The sequence below is a fragment of the Cavia porcellus genome, unplaced genomic scaffold (assembly GCF_034190915.1).
Source record: "Cavia porcellus strain 051 isolate PalLab524CR breed Dunkin Hartley unplaced genomic scaffold, mCavPor4.1 scaffold_30, whole genome shotgun sequence".
Taxonomy (NCBI): domain Eukaryota; kingdom Metazoa; phylum Chordata; class Mammalia; order Rodentia; family Caviidae; genus Cavia; species Cavia porcellus.
In genome coordinates, this window is record NW_026947513.1 from 31,645,852 (window position 1) to 31,670,859 (window position 25,008).

A 25,008-nucleotide genomic window follows, 5' to 3' on the forward strand; every position below is an offset into this window, starting at 1 on the left:
GATATAAAAATTTATTTTTTATAGTACAAAAGTTCTGGCTTCATTTTGTATTTTAAAAGAACAGCAGAAGGACTGGAATATCTTATACCATATACAAAAATTAACTCAAAACAGATCAAAGACCTATTAACAACTACAACTATAAAACTCTTGTATGAAAAGATGCTCGATCTCACTGTTAAGAGAAATGTAAGTCATAACAACAATGAGATATGACCTCACACCTATCAGAATGGCTATCATGTAAACAAAAACAAAACAAAAATAGAAAATAACTTGTATTGTCAAGAATGTGCAGAAACTAAAACTCTTGTGTCTTGGGGTAAAAAGAGTTTAGCAGCTATGGAAAGTGGTATAGCAGTTACCCTAAAACTAAACACAGAATTATGATATGTAAGTTTATGCCCACAAGAATGGAAAGCAGGAACTCAAAACAGCTATCTGTGTAGCAGTATTCATCATCATATTACTCAGAATGACCAAAGAAGTAAAACTAACCCAACAATCTGTTGACAGGTGAACAAATAAGCAAAATGTGGTATACACAAACACAGAATTGAACATTACTTAGTTTTAAAAAAGGAGAATTCTGAGGTTATTTGAATTCAAGTCCCTACAGCGGTGGTACACACTAACCACACTAACCCAGTGAAATCCCTGAAGTTTGACTGACAGTGCACGCCAAAACAGCTTGAATGATCCCTACTCCTTTGCCACTGGCGCCTCCGGCTGCGAGACCTGTCGCCTTGGGCCCTCTGGAGGATGGAGGAGTGGAGCAACTCCACGCCCACCGGCTGCCCCCGCCCCTGGCCCCGCCTCCACCACCACCTATCCGGAAGGGAGGCAGCACAAAGTAATACAGTGCAGGCCACAGCAGCTTGACTGATCCGGAGGGGAGGGGCTAGCATACACTGTCCCTGTCTGCAACTCACTAGCACATGGCAGTGTGAAGGGTCATCTAGCCAGCATGCTTCAGAAGAATTGTAAACAACAAAGAACAAACTGGGGCCTCCCGGAAGAAGCAAACAAGATGGGAAGAGGAAGCAACAACAAAAAGTTCCCAGGTCCCAACCCTGAGAACATGGACCCAGGACAGGCAAATACAAAGGAGAATGAGAACAGCAAACACACAATATCAGACACAGTGCCAGTGGACATAAAGAGATATATTCAGGACCTCATAGACGAGTTCAAAAGGGAAATATTAAGTAAAGCAAGATATAAGAAGATTAATAAAGGAGATACTAAGTACCCCTCAAGCAGACACAGATGGAAAAAGGGAGGAACTCAAACAAAGGAGAGAACCATTTGGTGAAGAATATGCAAAAATATAGAATACACAAAGCAGATTCAAAGAGATTACCAGGAAATTAAAAACTCTATGGAAAGATGGCAAATCAGCTTGAAAGAAACTAAGGATAGATTATCCATACTGGAGGACAATTTTGCAATGTGGGATTATGAAAGAGAAAAATTTTTAATAATAACAAGGAAATAAGCAGTTACAATACAAAGGGCTAGATGATGACAAAACAATCTATAACTTGAGAATAAAGAATGTGAAAGAAGAAGCAGGGGTACAAACAAAGGAACTACAAAAACTATTCACAGAAATAATTAAGGAAAACTTCCCAAACATAGGAAAAGGAAATGATATTCTGATACATGAGGTATATAGAACTCCAGCCACCTATAACCAAAACAGAGCTACACCAAGGCATATAATAATCAAGATCCCAGAAATTCAATACAAGAACAGAATATTAAAAGCTGTTAGAGATAAGAAACAGATAACCTATAGAGGAATGCCCATCAGAATAGCAGCAGACTTCTCAACACAAACCATCAAGTCAAGAAGAGCAAAACATTCCAAGCTCTGAAAGAAAATAACCTCCAGCCCAGATTGATATACCCTGCTAAACTACCTCTAGAAATTAATGGAGAAAGAGGATGCTTCCAAAACCAAGAGGAACTTGGGAAATTTGCAACCACCAATCCAACTCTACAGAGAATACTCCAGGGCATTCGAGAGAGAGAAAAGTACTAGGACTCTAGGAACAGTGGCAGAGAGGCCTCAATGAATGGAACAGAAAACAGAATGAAGAGGATAAGCAGACAACTGATGCAAAAAAAAAAGAGCATAACAGAAATCAGGCAGAGAAGATTTTATTCAAAACTGTTATGATTGATAGTACCAAGTCTGACAGTATAGGCAACTACCCTGAAGATGACAAGACTCAATGATATACATTCTGGTTTGATAACTGCCAGTTTTTGAAGTTCTATACTATATACAAAGTTGTGTTTTTATTAATACTGTTATGTACTGAAATATTCAATTATACTATGTCTGATGATATAGCCAAATTTATTGGAGATAACAAGAGACAACACAGGAACCATGGTAGAACTCTTTGTACAACAGTCTTATATGTTTTTTTTCATTTCATGTGTTTATAGGAATATGTTTTGTTTTGTTTCTCCCTCTAATATAGAAATGACAGAAATACATGTTAAGACTGATGCATGTGTAGAATCTATAAACAGTTTATGAGAACTGATCTTATAACACATGATGAAATGAACAGATACTTTGAAGAAAAAGAGACACTAAAATACCCAGTGCTGATCCTGGAGTGTTATAATGTGCAACCCAGCAATAATATTACTCTTTGTTCAGAGTGATATTAGCCTGTTTGGGTTTATTCAGTCTCAACATAATTGAAGATATAGATAACTGCATGTATGTTTAAGTGTATAGGATTGATAACCATATTTCTAAGTTTTTATTGGATAGTTGAACAGAACTGGTTGCAATCTGTTTGAATCCCCACTTTATATGCTCCACTTTAGTATCTTGAACAACTATTTGTAAGAAGACAATCTGTAATCATCAACTAGTGATTTCTTACTGTTTATTTTTTTCTTTGAAATTATGTATTATTTCTTCTTGTTTTCTGTTTTGTTTAGTCTTTCTTTAAATTAAATTTTTTAAAAAATACACTACCTTACCCAGTGCTGATCATGGAGTGTCATGATGTGAAATCCAGCAATACTATTATTTTTTGTTCAGAGTGATTTTAACCTGCTTTAGTTTGTTTAATCTAAACATAAATGAAGGTATGGATAACTGCATGTATGTTTAAGTGTATAGGATTGAAAACCATGTTATTAAGTTTTTGTTGGACAGTTGAACAGAACTGTTTGCAGTCTCACTGTTTGAATTCCCACTTTACATGTTCCATTTTTGTACCCTGAACAACTATTTGCAAAACAACAATATGTAAACATCAATTAGTTCTTACTGTTTATTTTTTTCTCTGAACGTATGTATTATTTCAACTTATTTTTTGTTTTGTTTAGTCTCTTTAAATAAAAATTTTAAAAAAAGGAGAATTCCAACACATGTAACATGATGAACCAAAAGAACATTATGTCGTGACATAATCCTGTTATGAAAGAAATACAGTATAATTCCACTTTTATGAAGTTATATAGAGAAGTCAAATTCAAAATCAAAGTAAAATGTGATTGCTCAAAGCTGAAGGAGAGGGGGATAAGGAGCTTTTTAAAATATGGATGGAGTTAAACTTTGGAAAGATTAAAAAGTTTTAGACCGGCAGTGTTAGGTATACAACACTGGGAATGCACATAATGACAATTAACAACACCTTCATTTTTAGTACATGTTTACAATATATGATGATTATATTCACTGTGGGGAGTTAGTACATATACATAAATATCTTAATTCTTTTTATGTCCCCTCTCGACTGTACCCCTGAAATGGAATTTTGTTATATGTATCTCTACCACATAAAAAAAGGAGAATCTTAAAAAAACAATAAAGATAACACTACATACAAAGTACTACAAGCACCTTTGGAAATTAGCATTTAACTACTCAAAAAATCTTTATTCCCTTTCTGGTCTTTCGCTAAAATTTCAGTATCTATGGATAAATCATGCAATACCCTATCTTGGCTTCTCAGCTTTCATTTTACTTTTCTCTTTTTCCCAAACTTAGAGATCTAATATATTCATGTCCGTAATCTGTTTAACTCTACATTACTCAATCTCTGTCTTGCCAACAAACACTGCAGTACCTCTCACAGTAAAAATTAAAATGCCATTTTAAGCCACACACCTCTGTATTTCTAACTCACCTGGTTTAAGGGTCCTGCTGGGAACAACTGCAGTTACTCTAAAATGATCATCAGCTTCAGTACTGGGGATCAATACTCTTAAATGTTTTTGGTAGCATCTCTGTCCTACTCTTCACAATTACCCCATTTCTTTTTCACTGTTCTTAAACCTGTCTGTCTCTCTCAACTGACAGCCTTGCTTTGCATTACTCATGCTATAAAAACAAAAACAAAACAAAAACAAAGTAGTGATGTTACTCATTGCCTTATCTTCTCTACTCTAATGACCATTCAGGTCTCCACACCCTCATTTATCTCCATCTCTCACTGCTTCCCAGCCTCTGAAACCTTTGCCTCCCTTTATTCCCAAGTAAAGTGCTCAATCGTGGCTATACACACTCCTTCAATGCCTTGCTCAAACCAAAGCCCACATCTCATCAGAAGATACCACTTTCCTTGTAGGTCTCTTCAGTGGTGTCTGTTTTCTCTATCACAGCTCATAAGACTACACACCTCCTCTACAAGCAGAGGAGATATCCCCCTACTGTCCTACTGATGTTTTCCAATCATTTCACTTCTCTCTTTTTCCCAAACTCAGAGATCTAATATTCACATTACCATATTATGTAACACATTAGCTCTTGTGGCAGTTATGTACTGACACTATGGTCACTTGCCAGCAAGTATCTAAATTATTATTATTATTATCATTATTATTTTGTTTTTTTGAGACAGAGTCCCACTATGTAGTTCAGGCTGGCCTTGAACTCACTTTGTAGCCCAGGCTGGTCTCGAACTTGCAACGATCCTCCTGCCTCAGCCTCCCGAGTGCTGGAATTACAGGCATGAACCACCACGCCTGGCTCAGTACCTAAATTAAATTTTAGCTCAGTACTCCTCTAATTAAAAATCCTGAAGTTATCTACAGTCACACATTCGGTACCATAACCTTTCTTCCCTGTTTTCTCCTCCAAAGATCTTGACTTCTACCAGTCCTCAGCCATTCATCCTTACTCATATCCTTGAGGAGTTATCAGTAAGAAGCCTTTACGACCTCAATTACAAATATCCTATTCTGTGACCATTTCTTGTATTTCTTACTCATTCCCTTTAGCATCTTAATTCTAAAACTCCTTTGATGTGTAACTTGTATTATAGGTTCTACATTTTCCAAAGCATATTCTTATTCTTGTATTCTCTCTCATCAAATTCATCCCTCCTATTTCTATCAATCACACTTGCTCAGCAGAATCTGAATGCCAGTTAAACCCAGATTTGTTTTAACCTATCTCATACCTGATCCTGTACAGCTCTTAAACTGCCTATCAAACTGACAGTAACTCCCTAGAACATTCACTTTCCTATTCTCCTACATAACTATTTAGCTTTTTTGTTTTTGTTTTTCTCCTCAAACCTTTAGCAACTTTCCTATGCTGACACTTAACTGGTTTCACTCAGTACTCTTAGATGCTTCCATTACTCTACCTACTACCTACAAGCTGGGTTAATCAGCATTGAGATTTTGTGAAGGGAAGGAAGAGAGCTAGGGAGCTGAAAATATATGCATGGTTACAATAATGAAACACGGGTTTATGCTAGATCAAGAGGGAGAAAAGACATAAAGTGACTGTGATTGCGAAAATGTATTTTCATTACCTTTTCTCCGGTTGCTATAAATTATAGATCAGTTAAATCATTATGTAATAATGACTCTTTCAAAGTTTTAGGCTTTGTGGGCCATACAGCCTCTGTCACAACTGCTCAATTCTGCTGTTGCAGCATAACTGCAATTTACAGGTGATAGTTAACAGTTAAGTATGGCTATGTTATTTATGAACAGTGGAATTTAAATGCAATATACTCCTCATGTGTCATAAAACATCATTCTTTTGACTTTTGATGCAAGAAGTTTGTAAATTCAGGGGGTCACAAAGTCAGTGAGAAGGTCAATGAGAGTCAACCTGCTGAGGTTGAACTTTTGTCCCACAAGCTAAATCCAATCTTTTCACTTACGTATTGGGTCTGACATTTTCTCATCTACTCCAGCACACTGTTCTCAGTACTCTTTCCCATCATTTCTCCTTCTCCATGACATCATTCTAAGCTATTATTTAACTCATTTTAAAAAACAAAACCAATACCCATTTTACTGGCATTTTCTATTTCTGAGTTTTCTTGCATATTTTCTCTGCTGGAAGGAGTAATTTGGAAAGGAAGGAGGGTGGCCTTTGGTCATCAAGAAATCAAGGCCCTCAGTTCAACAGCCCATGATTAACAAAATTGAGCCAACAAAAACAAACAAGCAAACAAACATTGAGCCAATAATCGCTGTGAGACAGAAATAAATTCTGCCCCAGCTGAAGAGTGAGATGGCTCTTGTCCCCAATGATACCTTTCCTGTCGCCCTCATTATGTATCCACCAGCACAGGGACCAGCTAAAACGTGCCTAGATTCCTAACCCACATTAACTATGAGATGACAAATGTGTGCTGTTTGACATCACTGTTGTGGAGTATTTGGCACACAGCAACAGACAACCAATAATATTTTCACAGGAAATAAAAAAAAGGAAGCAGTTCAAATTCCCATTATAATTTCCCAGCATATCTTTGTGGGGGGGTCAGTTTCAGTATTTTCAAAGTGAGGACATTCCCTACCAGGGAGTAAATCATAGTTCATAATTCATAAAGAAACCTAGCCAGTGCCTAAAATGTTATAGATCAGAAAAAATGGTACTTGTTAATCTGACATTACATTTATCTCTCACCTGATTATTACTAAATGTCAGGGTCTTTAATTCTTTCTTAGAAGCAAATGAGAATTTAAATATTAAATAAAAAATAAAAACAAGCATTAAAGTATAATCATATCCTTGCCACAACTGAGAAAATAAAGTATTTAAAAAACAATTATCAATTGTTCAGTGTTTTAAAATGATTAATTTTTTTTTTTAAAGACTAAGAAACATACTTTGTCAGCAGCTGTCTCAGGAAGAGACTCTTCAATGCCAAGTTCTCGTCGCCTTTCAGCCCTTACTTCTGCATAACTGTAAACAGAAAGAATCAAATTTTAGTGTTTGGTCCCTTATTTAAAAACACTAAGGAATGGGATTTAGCTCACTGGCTTAAGCATTTGCCTGGCAAGCGCAAGGTTATTTGATTCCTGGTACCACAAAAAAAAAAAAAAAAAAAAAAAAAAAAACAGAATAAAAATACTGAGGAGTGTCGGCATGCAGCTCAGTGGCACAGCTAAGCAAGAGCAGGACCCTGAGTTTGATTCCCAGTATAAACAAACAAACACACACAAAAACAAAAACAAAAAATAACAACAAAAAACCCGGAGAGTGGCAACAATTCAGTGCTCACTGTGTGTCTCACTTGGTTATCACAAATTCTAGACTATTTTCTATGTGCTACACAAATCTAAACTATCTCTATAATAAGGTACTATCTTAATCCAGTTTGCAATTTTCTCAGTATCTCAAAGTTTTATATGGTACTATAAATACCCCATGAGTACATAATAGGTAAACTAAGAAAACACAAAGGAAGAGTATGTTCATCTACTCCAGTTTTCTCTCTGCACGATAAGTTTGGTATATAAAGGACAGTGCAACTTCTGCTGTAAGACACAAAACCAGTATCTCAAGTATATATTTACCTTTACCTGTATTACATCTCTATATAATGCCTACAAGTACATTTAAATAATATATTGAAAAGATATATTAAAAACTGGGAAAAGGGTCACTTTGTAATGAACAAGTCATGAATAAAAATTACAATGTCAGAATCATTTTATAGGATGTTAGCATACTTCAGAATTTCTCTAAAAGAATTATTACCTTACTACAGTGTGTGTGCAAACGATAAACTCTGGCCTTGAATTCCACTGGTGATAAGTGATATAATAATGAGTTTGAAGCCAAATCCACTGTTGTCCTTTGGTCAAGAACCTATAATAACATGATTTACCTTTCCCATATTGCATTACTGAAAAGAAAAGAGAAACATTTTTTTTGGATCAGTATTTAGTTATGAAGAATCTGCTTTTTAACCAAAACTACTCATTTACATTTAAATCTATAATTATTTATTCTGGTATTTCAAAAACATCAGTTTTAAGAAATTGCTACTTTTTAGACCTAGTTTAAGATTCCATGATATTATCAAATCTTCCACAGTATCCAACTTTTTCTGCTCAATACTGGGGATTGGACTCAAGGCCTTTGTACTGGGCTCCATCCTCAGCCCTTTAAATTTTTTTTAAATTCTGAGATAAGGTCATGCTAACTTGCTCAGTTGCCCAGGCTGGGTTTCCAGTGGCAGTCCTCCTGCCTCAGCCTCCCACGGTGCTGGGATTATTCATACAGTAGCCAGCCAACTTTATCGTCAGTTATTGTTGATTTCATACTTCATACACAGTACACTTCCAAATACACAATGATTCAAACTGTTGACTTCCTCCTCTCTAGATAAACTGAAGGTAACAGCAGTAAGTAATAACATCTGGGATTTTTTTTTCCCCCACAGATATTGTCAGGTATATCTTTGAGGCATTTAATTTTAAACTTCAACCAAAATCAGAATAACTTCATTGTTTGTAGCAACTGTTTTTTTTGTTTGTTTTTTTTTTTTGTCTTTTTCTTTTTTATCAGTACCGGGGATCGAACTCAGGACTGCCTGCTTGTAAGGCAGGTGCTTATGCCGCTGAGCTAAATTCCCAGCCCCTGTAGCAACTGTTAAAGAGTAGAATTTCACAAAGCATTCTGTAGTTCTTAAATTCTGAAGTCTATTTTAACAGATGTCAAGGAAAAAAATGAGTTCTGTGGTTACATTAATTTGAGAAATTTTTTCATTTACTGGAATATTTGAATATAAATAATTTAAATTAAACTTGTTCCTATTTTACATATATATATATAAAATTTATATATATATATATAAATGGTCGGAAGTTTGTATTTTACTGCCTATCATTAATAGGATAAGATTTTTGTTTACATGAGTTTGAAAAAAGATACAATCACTAACTCTACTTACAGTGTTCATGGCATTTTGCCAGATTTTCTAGGTCATCCACATGATAGTAATCATAGCCTGATGTTCCAAGAACTTCAAATGGCAAATATCCTATTATTGGTGGTGCCCTGAATTATATAATAAAACAATCAAGATTGTAATTTTTCTTTCTTTTTTTTAAATTTTATTTAAAAGGAAAAAGAGAAAAACACAAAACAAAACAAAGCAGTGTAAGGGTACACGTAATACAGAACTACAAAAAACAACAACAACAAAAAAAAAACAGTAAGAAATCACCTGTTAATAGATTACATATTATCATCTTAGAAATAGTTGCTCAAATCACAGTATCAAAGAATACAAAGTGGACATTCAAACAGAGAGACTGCAAACAGCTGTGTTCAATGATCCAAAAACATTAATATAGTCAGCTATTTAACACCCCTAAACACACTTGCTGTTATATCCGTTAGAGCTCATTTTTTTCCCCCTCTCTTTTTTACAACAAAATTTACACATTTTGGATTTTATTACTCCTTAGTTCTTATTACTTTTTTTGGGGGGGAGAGAATAAAGTCAAATATGGTAAAACAAAGCTGTCAGTCAAAACCAAGGATAGACATAGCACATGATGTAAAACAGAGTACACGGTTATCAACAATGGTTATCAACGATGTGTCTTGTTTCCTTAAAAAGAATTGTCTATCTCATTAGATATTATAAAGTTGAACAAAACAGTAGAGAACAAGACCAATAAAACTTAGGCATTGTAAACATTACAGGGCTTCCAAAGGAGACAATAGTCAAACCAGAATGGGCATCTTAGTGAATCTTATTGCCTTCAAAGTAGTTGCTTATACCCTCAAACATGATACTATCATACAGAATGGAACAGAGTCTAGTCAGTCGAAACAAGATCGTGGGAGTATTACAGGACTTCAAAACAAGTTAATAGGAAATCAAAAAGAGTTACTATTATATATCCTGCTAATTTTTTAAATTTTTCCCCTTAATTAAAACAAACATAAGAAACAACTAAATAATTTTTTTAAAGAATAAGGGAGAGATTGAGATAAAACAGGACATAGCAAAATAAAATACAGGTCAAAGCATGACTGTTTCAGCAACCTCGTGCTTCACCACCAAATAACCCAACTTAATAGTAGTTACCATAGTGTCTGTCTTTTTACAGGGAGGGGAGATGCTGGCTTGGCTTCCAGGAATCCTAAGCTCCAGCATGGCGTGGATCTCAGGAGACACTGCTAGTTCTCCCCCTGGAAGGGCTGCAGTGGGCTAAACTACCGCCGCTTACCAGGGAGGGGAGGTGCTGGCAAGATTGTAATTTTTCTGTAAGAAACATTCCAACTATAAAAAAATTTTAATGGGCTTTATTTTTTGAAAAATGCTTAGTGGAAAGTTCTGATGAGAAAAAAAGATTGTCCTACAATTTCAAGAATCATATGATAATTACCATTTCATGAAATGTGAAAACAAAGTTACCTGTGATCTAGAAACAGAAACTTCCATTCTAAACTATGTCTAGATGTAAATTCTTCATTGGGTTCTTCAACAGTACACATTTCCTGCAAGTAAATTAAAAATTGTAATTTAAAGATATCCCCTCCCCCCAAAAAAAGATATTTCCCGGTTCTTAGAAGACTCCTAAATATGTTATGATTTAAAAATCATTATTATGGCCCACCTATAATCCCAGCATGCGGGGAGGCACGGTCAGGAGGACTACCAAGTGCAAGCCCAGTCTGGGTAACTTAGTGAGATACTGTTCCATATTGAAATGTAACAAAAAGGGCTGGGCATGGAGCACAGTATAAAGGCCCTGTTTTCAATAACCAGTATGGAGGTGGGGTAGGGATCATTATTAAAATGGGTGACTTTTACATAAATATATTTTTAACACATTTTAATTTTGTAGTACTAAAAAATATGGTGGGCTATGGATATAGCTGAACACTACAGTATTAGCCTAGCATACAGAAAGCTCCCTGTTCAATCATCACTACCCCCCAAATAAATTGAAAATAAAAAATGTAAATGCAGCAATAACACTGAAATGCAGGCTTCATAGTGACTACTTCTCATTCTACACATCACTTAAATATAACTGTATGACTTCACTTTTAAAAACCTATAGCTTGGGACCAAGGTATAGCTCAGCAGCACAGCGCCTGCCTGGCAGGTGCAAGGTCCTGAGTTCAATTCCCAGTACAAAAACCCCCACAAAAACAAAACAAAAGAAGAAAACAGAAACTTCATGATTAGCCTTTGTGTACTTTTTCTTTTAATTTACTTACTAGCACATATTTGCACTACACAATGACCACTTGCATTGTAGGTATCTGTTATATGTACATGACACATCTTATTTTACACTGCCCCTCTCCTCATCTCCTGGTCCTCCTTCCATTTGCAGTGTATCTGTCTCATTCTTTCCTTGTATCTACCTTTACAGATATCTTTATTTTTCTTTTTATTTATACTTTGATATACTTATTTATACTTTGAGTGTTTAAGTTTGTGGGTTTATTTCACTTAAGTATAGGGTTTATTTCACTTAATATGTTTCCCAAGGACCATTCAATTTCCTACAAAAAGTTTGAATACATTCTTCTTTATAGCAGAGTAGTATTTCATTGTGTAGAAGTACCACGTTTTCTTTATCTATTTGTCTGCTGATGAATATACAGGCTGCTTCCAAGACTTTGCTATTATGAATTGGACTGCTATAAACATAGGTCTCCATATATTATTGGAATACTATGTCTTTAATTCTCTCAGGAAAATAGGGAAAAGGCTGGGTGGAATGGAATTTCTAGTTTTAGTTTTCCAAGGGATCGAGGAATTGTCAAACTGATTTCCATAATGGGTGTGCTAGTTTACATTCCCACCAATACTGTAGGGGAGTTCCTTTTTCACCACCGTTTTCTAACACTTTTTATTTGATTTCTTGATGATTGTCATAAAAATCAATCAAAGAACAGAAACATGTAACTTCCTACAGGATAAAGGAAGTAAAACTCCTAAAGTCATAGGTGTAAGAAAGTACTTTCTGAATAGGACCTCAACTGCATGAGAAATAACATCGAGTTAACAAATGGGATCATATTCAAATTAAAAAGAGTGCACAGCAAAGGAAATACCTGAATGAAGAAACAACCTAGAGAATGGGAAAAACTTTTGCCAGCTACAACTCAAACAGAGCAATAACATCTAGACTATATTAAGAACTCAAAAAAATTAGATCTCCCCGCAAAAGACTCATCAAAAAATGTACAACTAAAAAAGAAAAGGCACTTCTAAGAAGAAATACAAACGGCCAGTAAATACATGAAAAAGTCTTCAGCGTGGCAGACTACTTTCCTAACCTTATTTCTCACTACCTCTACCCCATCCTAGATTCTGGTCATACTAAACAGTGTGTCACAATTTTCATCTGTGTCCTTAAATAACTTTCTGCAGCATAATATAACAGTGAAGAGCTGAGGCACAAAGGAAAAAAATATCAGAATCAAGTTCCAGTTCAATCGTTTAACAGATTAAACTTTTGGCAAACAACTTCTTAACTTCCCTAAGAATAGGTTTCCTTCTATATAAAATAGGGATCATAATAGCAACTAACTAAAAATTAAAATGCTTGTAAAATGTACAGCATGTAATAAGTGCTCCAATGTGAGCCACAGATATTATTTCTTAAAAACAAAAGCAGAACAAAATGCTTTAAGATCTTCTAATTGCTAACTTGGTATTTCATCCTATACCATGCTGCCTCCCAAATTTTAAACCTTAGCCTTTCCATCCACTGTTTAATAGGGAAGTGGGAAAATGGAATACTGATCAATCATCTGCTTGTTGGTCCCAAGGGGAAAAAGACCACATCATTTAAATTTTGAATTAGTAAGTCAACTGTAAGCAGAAAAAGATACCTAGACATCTCAAATTCCTTGTATTTTAAAAACTTTTTTCTTTCAATGCAGGCAGTGAATAATATACAAAAGCACCCTAAAATTCTACACAAAAGTAAGGCGTTACATATAATCACTGGTTAACTGCAAAGGATACATACTAAAAATTAGTTATACTTGGCAAGAACTCTCATAACTCATGGTTTCAAAAATATCATCTCATGCGTATCTTAATGACTCACAGCCATTACTACACTTCAATATCTGAAGGCAGTTGCAGACTTTCTGAAGACAAAAGAAAATTACAGAAACACAGTTCTCATAGTATGAATGAAATTCCCTTTGAGCAATTACAATTAGAAACATACCTTGATAAACTGAGGTGTAGCTAATCTAACAGTAGCTACAAAGCAAACTCTGTCTTCATAAGAAGGCCTGTGTGTACGCTGTATGGTTCCTTCAAAACCATTATGTGCTGAAGTGGAAACTAGAACAGTAAGGAAATATGTATCACTGGCAATTCCAGCAAAATCTAGTTCCTCTCCTATTCAAACAGCAATGTGAAGCGCTTACAAAACACTAAGTTAAAATTGTAAAAATGAAGCAATTCAACTCACCGCTATTTAAAGATTTGAAATTTCCTATAAATCTCACATATTCATAGGTGGATGGCTCCTTTGGGTCTATTGTTCCTCGAAGCATATGGCAAGAGAACTCCAATTGATTTTTTGCTGAAAAGTGGTAAAAAATAAAATCATGTCTATGTGATACATCACATGAAATAAGATTATAAAAGTTGGATTAATTCACAACTGTTTTCTCTTAACAGAAGTCGTCAATGAAAGACATTTTACTTGGTCCATAAAAGTACAATACAGTTAGCAGATGTCATCTTGTTCATGCAACTCATTGTTTCTCCTTTTCCATTTACTCTTCCTTCTCTTTCTTCACAATAATTTTCAAGAAATTCCTTCGCAGTCTGCAGCTAGCTCCCGTCTCTACCGTGAACACTCTTTCCTATCTTCTCGAAGGCCAGGCCACGCCACTTGTCTTTCACTCCTTTGGTACCTCCAATGTCTCCTTTTGGAACCTCATTTTTTACTATTTTAAATTTGCTTAGGTTTTCCAGCTCAAACGAAGAATTATAATGCTCATCTTTCTAAGGTCACAGATCGCCTTCCTTTCCAGTATGTACTCCAGTTTCTACGAGTTCGTTTTCTTTAATGTCACGTACTGTGGACTTCATCCTCACACCTTTACCACAACAGCTACAAGAGGACTAACATTTACCTTGACAACTTCAGTGATTTTTCTTGTTTCTGGTGCTTCTTAAAGTTCATACTTCTTCATTTCCATAACATGTACTTGCCTTCCTAGCTTACTGACTATTCTATCCCTTCTGCTAATCCATCGTTGAGTCAGTGGTTTTCAGAGAGGTTCTTTTATCTTGATCTTTTGCTGTCTTTTATAAATTAGTCTTTCCTTATTAACTGTTATATTTCTCTGCTCAACTCTAACATATTATATAAGACAAAGTTTTACATCACTACTTGCTTTCAGCACATTTCCTCTTGATTGTCCCATCAGTGATTTAAAGTATTTCAAAGTGAATTTATTCTTTCTTCCTAAGTCAGCTGTCCCCATTTTGCATTATGTATGTTTATTTGTCAAGTTAGAAACCATATCTCTACCCTCTGTTCACATTGATTTGGCCTCTTTCACTCCCATTACAAATCCTAAAACTAATCTGTCACTAAGACCTGTATTTATTTCACCAAGGAAACTCTCATAAATCATTTTTTCCAACTAAGCTTTTAGTATTATCAACCCAGTACAGTACAATCACAAATGGTCTTGCATCTAAGTAACGTTTACTCCTTATTCCTGTACGTTCTTGCCTCTGATTCACCTCTGGCTACTACTCTTCAATAATATTTTCATCACATTGCTTCCACACTCAAGGACTAGTAACTCCTTCATTCACTACATCAAGGCCCTGCTTTTCTTTTACTGGCAATAGTAGAAAGTTTCATCATCAATGCAACAGGTTCAATGCCCAGCGATCATTGTTTTTCTCAAATCCTCCCAGCCGTGGTCACCAGCGTTTAACATCAAGTTTTGGTGAGTTTATTTATGTGGCACTCACTTTCTTTTCCATCCTTACTTTTGTTGTAAAAAATATACAATATTTCCTTTGTCCTCAGTATGATCCTTATCTAAATTTTCTACACTAGGCATTTTTCTCCCCACATTATACAACCCTTCAAATCTCCTTTGCTGGCTTTCCACTATGTAAAACATAAAAATCAAACTCCACAGAGTGAAATAGTACCCCTTCACAATTTTCCTACTTCCTTCACTAAATCCAAATCATATCATCTACACTATCTGATCTTCATTTTAGCCAAAATGACTTACAGAAATTTCCAAGCAATTTCCCATGTTTTAACTTGCGTTTATTCTTTTGGCATAAAGTACTTTTTGATGAGGGAAGAACTTTTATGTAACAGTTGTTTAACTAAGTGATTAGCAAGACATTTAACTAGGATTGTTTCCTGTCAAAAAAATTGTGTTGTTACCTTTGCTTCTAATTTTGGAAGCAGATGCCTAAGGTCTTTCTGCCAGACAGGTTCTGTTTTTTTTTTTTTTTTTTTTTTTTTTTTTTTTTTTTTGCTGTGGATTGAATATAGGGTTTTCACACTGAGGTACAGCTTTTGTTTATTTTGAGACAGGGTCTTGCTAAGTCCCTAAACTGCCCAAACTGTACTTAAACTTATGATCCTCCTGCCTTACTGTCCCAGTATACCAGAAGCTTTGGCTCAGTTCTCCTGTCAAAATTCTGCCTCTTAAAAGTCACCACTTTTTCTTCTGTCTTCTTGTTGTGATCTTTTAGGGGTTCCAACTCCGTAACTCTTTTCCCTTCTCTATATATTAACCTCAATTACTCAAATAATGCCATTAAACCTATGACTTTGAATATTAAGTACAGGCATATAACAGGCTTCTCAGTCTATCCTACACAGCTAAAATCTTTTCTCCTCAGTACTGGATTTGAGTGGTTTATTGGTCAATGTCCGGTTTGTGGTTTTTTTGTTTTTGGTACCATGCATTGAACTCACAACCTCGCACTTGCCAGGCCGGGACTTATGCCGCTGAGCTAAATCCCCGGCACTATTGGTCAATGTCATGCAACTTGATTATAAACAATTGTATATGGCATAAGCTTCAAATGGATTCTCCCAGTTTCTAGTTTTTCTCAACTCTCCCTGAAACATGTATCAAACATACATATACAAATAAACTTCCATACAGTACTAAGTACATGTATCTCAAATCTTAGTAAACCACAGGATATGAAGAATCTCTAAAATGATTAATGCAATTATTAGAAAAAGTGCAATTTTAAAATCATGGAAAATGATAAAAGATATCTAATAGCTAACAGATAAAAAGTGATGTAACAATTTTGAATTTAACACAGCATAAAACAGTGAAGAAAATGAAGTGTTCTAATGAAACCAATTTGCTCAATGAAGAAGAAATGTCCACTAATAACATAATATTTTGGGTTTCATAGCCACAAGGACTATTTTGCACTATTCTTGCCACTTTTTAATGATATAACCCAAGTGGCTGGTACACTCGATAGAACCAATAAAAGATTTTTAAATTCAGCTAAATAAATAACTTATTTAATATTTTTAATAGAAATTGTCCCTACAGGTTGAGTGCCCAGTTGGTTAACAGTGAGGAAAATGAGATGAATTTTCTTGTGAAATAAAATATTTAAAAATTAAAAATACACTGCCAGGTTCCATTTCTTTACAATGTATGGCATAACTGTGGCACAACTATTTACATTTAGTATAACACACATGATGCTATTTCATTATAGTTTGGAACAGATTTTAGACCTTAATATGAATCCACTTCCATTTTGTAAATATTTTTTAATATTTAACAAGCACTTAATAGAGTATAAAATACTGTATCAAAAGTATTGCATTTTAATTAAGAATGTCTTTTCAAAAGCTTTCAAAAGAAAAGGATAAAGCTATTAAATACAGCATGTGGATTTTTGAAGAGAAATGGTTTTTTTTGGTACCAGAAATCAAACTCAAGACCTCATGCTTGTTTGGATTTTTGCTTAACAGTTACTACTTACATTTTAAATATTCAGGAGTTAATGAATCACTTTCCAGCAGATGGGTAGAGAGTATTTTATAAAACTCTGAATGTTCCCCTTCTGGGATAAAATTAAATATACTTTGATCCACAAGATCAGACTGAAAAAGAAAATTTTAAAAATAAACTTATTTATTAAATCAAGAGACATTTTAAAAATGTATAATCGCTGTTAAACTACAGAAGATCACCTGGTTAACTTTCAATTATCTGTGAAAAACAATATACATCAAGTTACAGATTGTATCCTTAAAAATCAAGACTGAGAAGTGCCTCTTACATCAATGTCATCAGATTCATGGTCAATATAATCTTGAAAGCCTAAAGTACTATTTGCAAAACTGAGTTCCACCCAGTCTGAACATTTTAAAACACAACTGAGCTAAGAGACTTAATGTGCTAAAAGGCACAACTTTGCAATTTATTGATTCCTGTCCCTTTAAGGACCAATGAAACTTTGGTGATTACATTTTCTATTGAGAGCAGTTCATTGCACCTGACTTCTCTACATTTCCAAACCACTCTATGGAGTCCTAGGGCGGTATCTCAAGCTTAAGGGAACAAAAGCTGCTGTGAAGGCAGGGCTGCACTCAACTAGAGCGGCTCCCCACTTGTTTGTGTGTTTCTCATTTATACATCTGCAAACCACACCATTGCTCCAAAACAAAAATAGCAACAACAAAAGAGCGCCACTGGGCATGACGAAGGTGTGGAAGAGGTTCTCCACTACTCACCATACAAGCCACACTTTTATTCTTTCTTTTCTCCATCCCTCAACCTCTCCTCATGAAGTGGAATTGCCTTTCTCAACTTTCACAAAACTATCCTTCATTCCTTCATAGTATTTCCTCAGAAAAGCACTCCCTTAACATAAAAATCCAAGGTAAAAATAAAATTCCTTTAGTACTTATTACAAGTATCATTCTTTTTCTATAAAAGTATATGTTATTTTAATGTCTACCTCCTCTAGTCCCATAAATGAATACCTTCATCTTCTTCCCTTCCAATCAAGGCACATTAACCCTGTTCCTTGCATATAATAGTTATCAGTACAATAACTGATTTTGGACTAAAGAGTTATCTGATGATGGCTTAAGGGGTAACCACACCAAAAAGATAACTATAATTTAACAAGGAATTCTAGGAATCTGAAAAGCCTTTCAGAATAAACGGAGAGCTCAGGTATGAGTCACAGAAATGCTAAACAACTATCTTACACTTAAGTACCAAAATACAGGTACTTCTAAGAATACAAAAACTAGTAAACAGAAAACTAAAACACATTTGAAATAATTAAAAGTTTCATTTTGACAATGATACTATTTCGACAAGTTATGATTTGACTTTTTTTACCCTTTGCTTTCTCTCTATAAATTTACAAGATATTTCTCATGCACAGAGAAGAAACGCAAGGCTTCTCTTACAAGTATGACAGCAAACACTGCTCTCCTACCTCCCAGCTTCTCCTGTCACTCTCTGAAGGATCCAACTTCCTTAAGTCTTAACACGGGGATAATTGTACCTGCTGTTGCTGTAACATGTATTCAGTACTCAAAAATAAGCCAGATGGACAAAAAGCAAATGGTAGCTAACTGCATCTTTCAATTTTCCTCAATTACTGTTTCTCTCTCTGTCTTTGTCTGTCTTTTCTTTTTCTTTCTTGAGACGGGTCCTGCTATACAGTTCAGACAGGCTGAACTCTCAATGATCATACTGTCTCAGCCTCCCAAATGCTAGGATTACAGGCATGCGCCACTGTACCCAGCTACCCTGTCATTTTCACATAGAACAAATATAAATCCTATTGGTTTAGTTGTATATTTCTACATTAGATCAATGTTATTAATTTACTGTAAATTATAACCACTGCAATTATCTTTTAGGCAGACAAAGAACAGTTAAACAAATGATTCCTACAGACAATTATTGCTTAAAAGGGACTCAAGGCTCTCTTGAAAAACTGTCCTCTGTGCTTCTGTTTATTTATTTACTTTTGATACCGGGGATCAAACTCACAACCTTGTACCTGCCAGCAGGTGCCTGTGCTGCTGAGCTAAATCCCTGGTCCCATAGTTCAAACTTAAAGTCTTAAGTTGACTAGACATTGTTTTCTGCACAGTTTATCCCCTTAGTCACTGCCCAAAGGACTCTGAGAAGTTGTAGGAATATGCAGCTGCAGACACAGGCCCAGCTTCTTCTCCAACCTTGTGGAAAGGGACAGCACATCATGGGGCAGAGCCCTATGCTCCCCTACATCACCTGGACAGACCCCAGGGAGTGACCTCCTAGAGTATCCATGTTGGATCATATATAGTTTTAGATTTTGTTTTTCCCTTTTTTTGGCAGAACAGGGTTTGAATCCAGGGTATTCCCACTAAACTATACACTCAGCTTTTTTTTTTGAGACAGGACTTTGCTAAGTTACTAAGGATTCAGATTTGCCTCTGTTTCTCAGAGTACTGAAATTACAGGCCTGCACTACCATGTCTGGCTTGGATATACAATATTTTTAAGCAACTGTATTCCTAAATACAATGTACAAAAATTTTGACCCTTTCAAATTAGCCTTCACTGTCATCAAGTAGCAATCAATCATTGTGGGTCAGATAGACATAAAATCAGAAGATAAGAAGTTTTAACTAATGAACCATCTCCCTTTAGTCACAGAATATAGGAGAGGGGAGAGATTCACAGGATGAGGAGGATGTTCTCTGCCTTATTCTTTTCATAGCTCTAAATCATCCTCCATTAGCCACTTTTAGTTTTCAGTATACTACTACTAAATAAAAAAATTAAGTAGTTTCTACAAATATATAACTGAAAGAAAAACCAATTCAATTTATATGGTTCGGAACTCTGTAATTTACTTGTTATCAATACATAATTCTTAGAGGGATTCTTAACCCTTGGTTTTCTTTCTATGCAAGTTTTTAAAAATTTATTTTATTTTTTAAACAAGCATTGCCCAGGAAAATAAACAGGAAGAAGGAAATACTGCTTTTTAGGATCTCTTTGTGGGTTTACTTTGCATTATTAAAATTTTCAAAAAAAATCCATTTTGAATAATTTACAAATGATCTAAGAATATTTATATCACAGGTCCTAAACCTGCAAATTCATTTTTAAAGCCATGAACTGCAGCACAGCACTCAGCATAGTGTTTGGCACACAATGGATGTTCAGTAAATATATGCTGAGTAAAAAAAGCACAATTCAGGTATTTATCATCTAATCAAAATTGTACAATATATTCCTAATTCTTTATGTCTTTTTGGTTACACTGAAAATTAACTGAATATGATCAGTATTAACCTTTAAAATGTTTTTTAAAATTTTTTATTAATATATGTTTATAGTACAAAACAATTACATTCATCATGGGGAATTGGTACATGTATATACCACATCTTAAATCTTTTTTAGTCTCCTTTCCTTTGCTTCTCTGTCACTTGGCCTCCTTCCTTCTGTAAAAGTTCTATATCCCTGTATTCTTTTATTTTTTTTTAAACAGGAAAAAAAAATAACTGTACAACAGTTTCAAAACAGGATAGTAAAGAGTTACAATAATACATTGCATTTTGTTTTCTTCCTCGTAGTTATTTAGAGTAAAAGATATAGGTATGATATATTGTACAAACAATATTAACACAAACCTTTCTTTACAATGAACTAAGATAAGCTAGCTATATAACTATCTTAACTATTTAGTGTATAAATATATATGTATGTGTGTGTGTCTATATATACATATATATACACATATTTTTTCCCATTTTTTCCTTTCCCCTCACAGTCTGTCATTTTTGAACAGTTCTTCCCAGTTCATAATATTTACTATACATTTTGGATATTATTTATTCTTCAGTTTCTCACATTAGTGATACAATACAATGTTTAAACACATGGGTCTGATTTATTTCACTTATGAGTATTGTCTTGAGATGCATCCATTCACCTATAAAGTCTCCAATTTATCCTCCTTTATAGCTGAGTAGTACTCCATTGTAAAAAAAACCCAAGTCTTTTTTATCCATTCCTCAGTTGATGGGCATTTGGGTTGTTTTCAAGATTTAGCTATTACAAATTGTGTTGCTATAAACATAGGTGTGCACATATCATTGTGGTGTGATGTTTTTATTTCTTCTGGGAAGATACCCATAAGGGGAACAGCTGGGTCAAGGAACCTCTAGTCCTAGTTTTTTAAGGAATCTCCATACTGGTATCCACAGTAGTTGCACCAGTCTACATGCCCACTAACAACAGAGAGGGTTCCTTTTTCCCCAGTGCCCGCCAGTATTGGTTATTGGTTGGTATTTTGATGATAGCCATCCTGTCTGGGGTGAGATGGAATCTCAGTCTTGTTTTACTTTGCATCTCTCAAATGACCAATAATACTGAATTTTTTTCATGTATTTATTTGCTGTTTGTATTTCTTCCTCTGAGAAGTATATGCTCATCTCAGATGCCAGTTTTGGACTGAGTCTTTGAAATTTTGGGGGCTGCTTTTTTTTTTTTTCCAATTCTTTGTATGTTCTGGATGTAAGTTGTTTGTCTGAAGGACAACTGACTATCATTTTTTCCCAGTCTGTGGGTTTTCTTCACTCTTTCCTTTCCTTTCTTGTGTAAAAGCTTTTTAATAAGGTGAGATCCCATTTGCTGATTTTTTTTGTAAAATTTTTTTGTGACCTGGGTTTAGTTCATTAAGTCTCTACTAATACCTATGACTTCAAGATTTCTACCTATTTTCTCTTCCAGTAAATTTAGTGTATCTATTTTAATATTTAGATCATTGATCCATTTTGACTTTAGTTCATCTTTACTTTTATACTTTGAGTTTCTCAAATAAGAGGAACCAAGTGATAGTTAAGCTTGCTTCACTTAATATTATGGTCTCAAGGTGCATTCATTTTCCTACAAATGATTCAAATTCTGTATCACTTATTTTTAGTGTTACTATAATTCATTCTTTTGAGGAAACTGTATGATTTCTGCTACCTGCAACAAATATCTTGTAGAAATTTGATTACTCTCAAGATGTTCTGTGTTATAACATATTTATGAGGCCAATTAAAAAGTAAACACTGAAAAGTTAGCATTAGAATAAAGAATAAGAAGTTTCTTCAAGTAGTAGCTGAATATTAAGTGGTCATGAGTCTTCTGAAAAAACACAGCGGTGCTTAACAAAGACATACGTAAGAGTTTTTGTCCCTACTCTTTAGTGATTGTTCAGCACTGTGCTAAAGGTCGGCTTTCTAGTGCTTCTAAAGATGTAAAGCAAGTGTTAAATGAAGACATTACCAGATTTTTATACTTACTGGTAAATGTTCAAGTAATGAAGTTACACTCTCAGATACATATATTATACTTCCATCTGTCATGATTGCTAAAAAAAAACCATCAAGAGCCTGAAATTAAACATAATGGTCAGTTAAATACAAAGAAAAAAAGTATTTCACAGGACAGAAACAAGATAATGACAAGATTTAAATAAATAAATCACTCTTATTTAAATAAAGATTAATATAAGACACTGTAAAATGCTAGCTTTTTCTCTCTACAGTATATTTCTATATATTTTTGTGTATCTTTAAGTGCTTCTGGGGGAAAAGATTACTCTCTGGTTAAAAAATTATTTTCTAGCTATCTGCTGGATGGCAGGGTTTTTTTGGTTTGTATTTTTTTCTTGGTAGTGGGGATCAAACTCACACCTCGCACATGCCTGGCAGGCACTTACGCTGCTGAGCTATATTCTTGGCCCCAGGATGGCAAGTGTCTAAAGATAGGGTCTTAATGTTCTGTCTTTATTCCTATGCATACTATGAAATCCAATCATATATATAGTACGACTTATCTAAAGATGCTACCATTTCCAAAGCACACATACTACCAAGAATATGTCTTAGGCAGACAAAAGAACACATAGCTGCATTGTTATTTTGCATACGTTAACAGAGAAGTATCTGATTGAAGGATAAGGAGATACATAAGGAATAAAGTGAAGGGAGAGGGAAAAAAGGAAACTGAAAAATTAGGCTGTGCCCAAATCGTGAAAGGTCCTGAATATCAGGTTACAACTTAAAAGGCTTTTTTCTGTACACAGCAGGAAGCAAATAGAAGATTTTAGGACAAAGAATGAGGGCACCAACATCTTTTGAGTGTAGGGATATAATTTCCCATGAAGGTAGATAGTAAAAAAAAACTAATACAAAAACTAAAGTGCCTTCAGAAGGATGATTTAGAGAAAATGTGAAAGAATAAGGCAGAGAACATCTTCCTCATCCTAAAACTATGACTCTTATCCTCTTCCCCACATTCTATGACTAAAGCTACAAGAGTCACTGGCTAAAACTTCTTAATTTAATACCTATGTGATGCACAGTAACTGTTTAGTCTGGGAAAGCCTGCAACAGAAGTTCTAGGGACAGAGGGGAAAGTTTTTTGTGCATTTACAGCAAAGATGAAGCTAACATACAGCACTACTCCATCCTGTATGGATTACTCAAGAACTTCAAGCTGCCAAGGACAGCTACATACTGGAAGATTATTTCACATACAGATGACTTTAGAAAGATCTGATCAGGCCAAACTGCTCTAATTGCTTTGCCTATTGCTAGTCTGCCAAGAGCAGGAAGAAATACTCCTTAGGCAACAGACACAAGGTGGTAGTGGGGGGAGGGTAATGGAAGACTGAAGACAGCCAACACTAAGTTGTGCGCTTTAAGCCCATGGTTCCAGTTTTTCCATCAATTAACTATCTGAATATGGACAAGCAGCAACCTCTCCAGGCATCATGGTAAAATTTAAGTTTGCGCTAAAAAAACTAATCTCTTCTACTTCTGGTTGCAGTTCTAACATTCCAAGGTACAGCCTACATCAGAAATTCTGCTAAGTATGGTGTGTAACCTGCTTATTTGTAATCTCATCAGCATGATTAGCCAAGTAAACCACAACTAGGTTAGCCTCTAATCAAATAAATTTCACCCAAAAAAACCAGTTCTGTTTGTGAATCAGTTTTTTTTACATTCAATAAGCAAATCTGGAAAGACTTTAATTAAGCATGTAAAATCAAATGTGAGAAAATACTTGGACTCAGCACAGAATATACATGTACATATACATATTCTTCATCTCAACATATATTAGAACATATACTTAGTAGTTGTAAGTATACTTAGTTGACATTAAAAAACAACGAAGGTTGACATTAAAAATAAATGCACCATTTTCAGGAATGTAACTCAAAATCTATGATGATAATCATGAAAAAAATTAATCTATATTTTCAATATTTTTAAGATACTTCAAATGTCTTAATATTTGGGATCTTTGGTTCATATTTTCTCTTTGATACTTATGTACATGTGCTGTGATGATTAATAAAAATCATTCCATTATGAAGAAAAATTTGGAGATAACAGTTTTCTGTTTAGCTTATTAGCAAGCAGGTAATTTACCTATATAAGGTTATAAATGAAAGTAGGTACTGCACAAATTTTTTAATTTATAAGAAATTTTTCTTACCAACAAAATAAGGAAATTTTTATTAACACATGATATTAAACCACTACACTCAGAATATAACACAATAAAACTAAAAATCGGCTGAGTTATTTTCTTTGTTGTAGACACTAGTTTGTGAATACTTTTTCACATTACTTCTATCTACAGAAGTATTTTTGACAATATCAAGCACTTTTAGAAAAAAATCCACTATTTTAAAAAGCCAATTAGCTCGT

General features: G+C 34.6%; 1 protein-coding gene and 1 non-coding gene across 12 annotated transcripts in view; both read right to left on the reverse strand.

Moving 5' to 3' along the window:
- Positions 1–25,008, reverse strand: part of Clock (clock circadian regulator) — a 127,947-nt gene that overhangs the window by 21,712 nt on the left and 81,227 nt on the right. For all 11 annotated transcript variants that reach the window (XM_063240685.1, XM_013154408.2, XM_003471671.4 and 8 more), the window contains 8 exons: positions 22,588–22,677; positions 17,253–17,373; positions 13,705–13,818; positions 13,456–13,574; positions 10,668–10,750; positions 9,189–9,295; positions 7,991–8,138; positions 7,117–7,192 (listed from right to left, as the gene is read on the reverse strand). In XM_063240685.1, the coding sequence (XP_063096755.1) occupies positions 7,117–7,192; positions 7,991–8,138; positions 9,189–9,295; positions 10,668–10,750; positions 13,456–13,574; positions 13,705–13,818; positions 17,253–17,373; positions 22,588–22,677 (858 nt within the window). The remainder of the gene's footprint in view (positions 1–7,116; positions 7,193–7,990; positions 8,139–9,188; positions 9,296–10,667; positions 10,751–13,455; positions 13,575–13,704; positions 13,819–17,252; positions 17,374–22,587; positions 22,678–25,008) is intronic.
- Positions 19,375–19,575, reverse strand: LOC111757335 (small nucleolar RNA SNORA73 family). The gene has a single exon (XR_002791707.1). It is a non-coding gene; the product is annotated as a small nucleolar RNA SNORA73 family (small nucleolar RNA).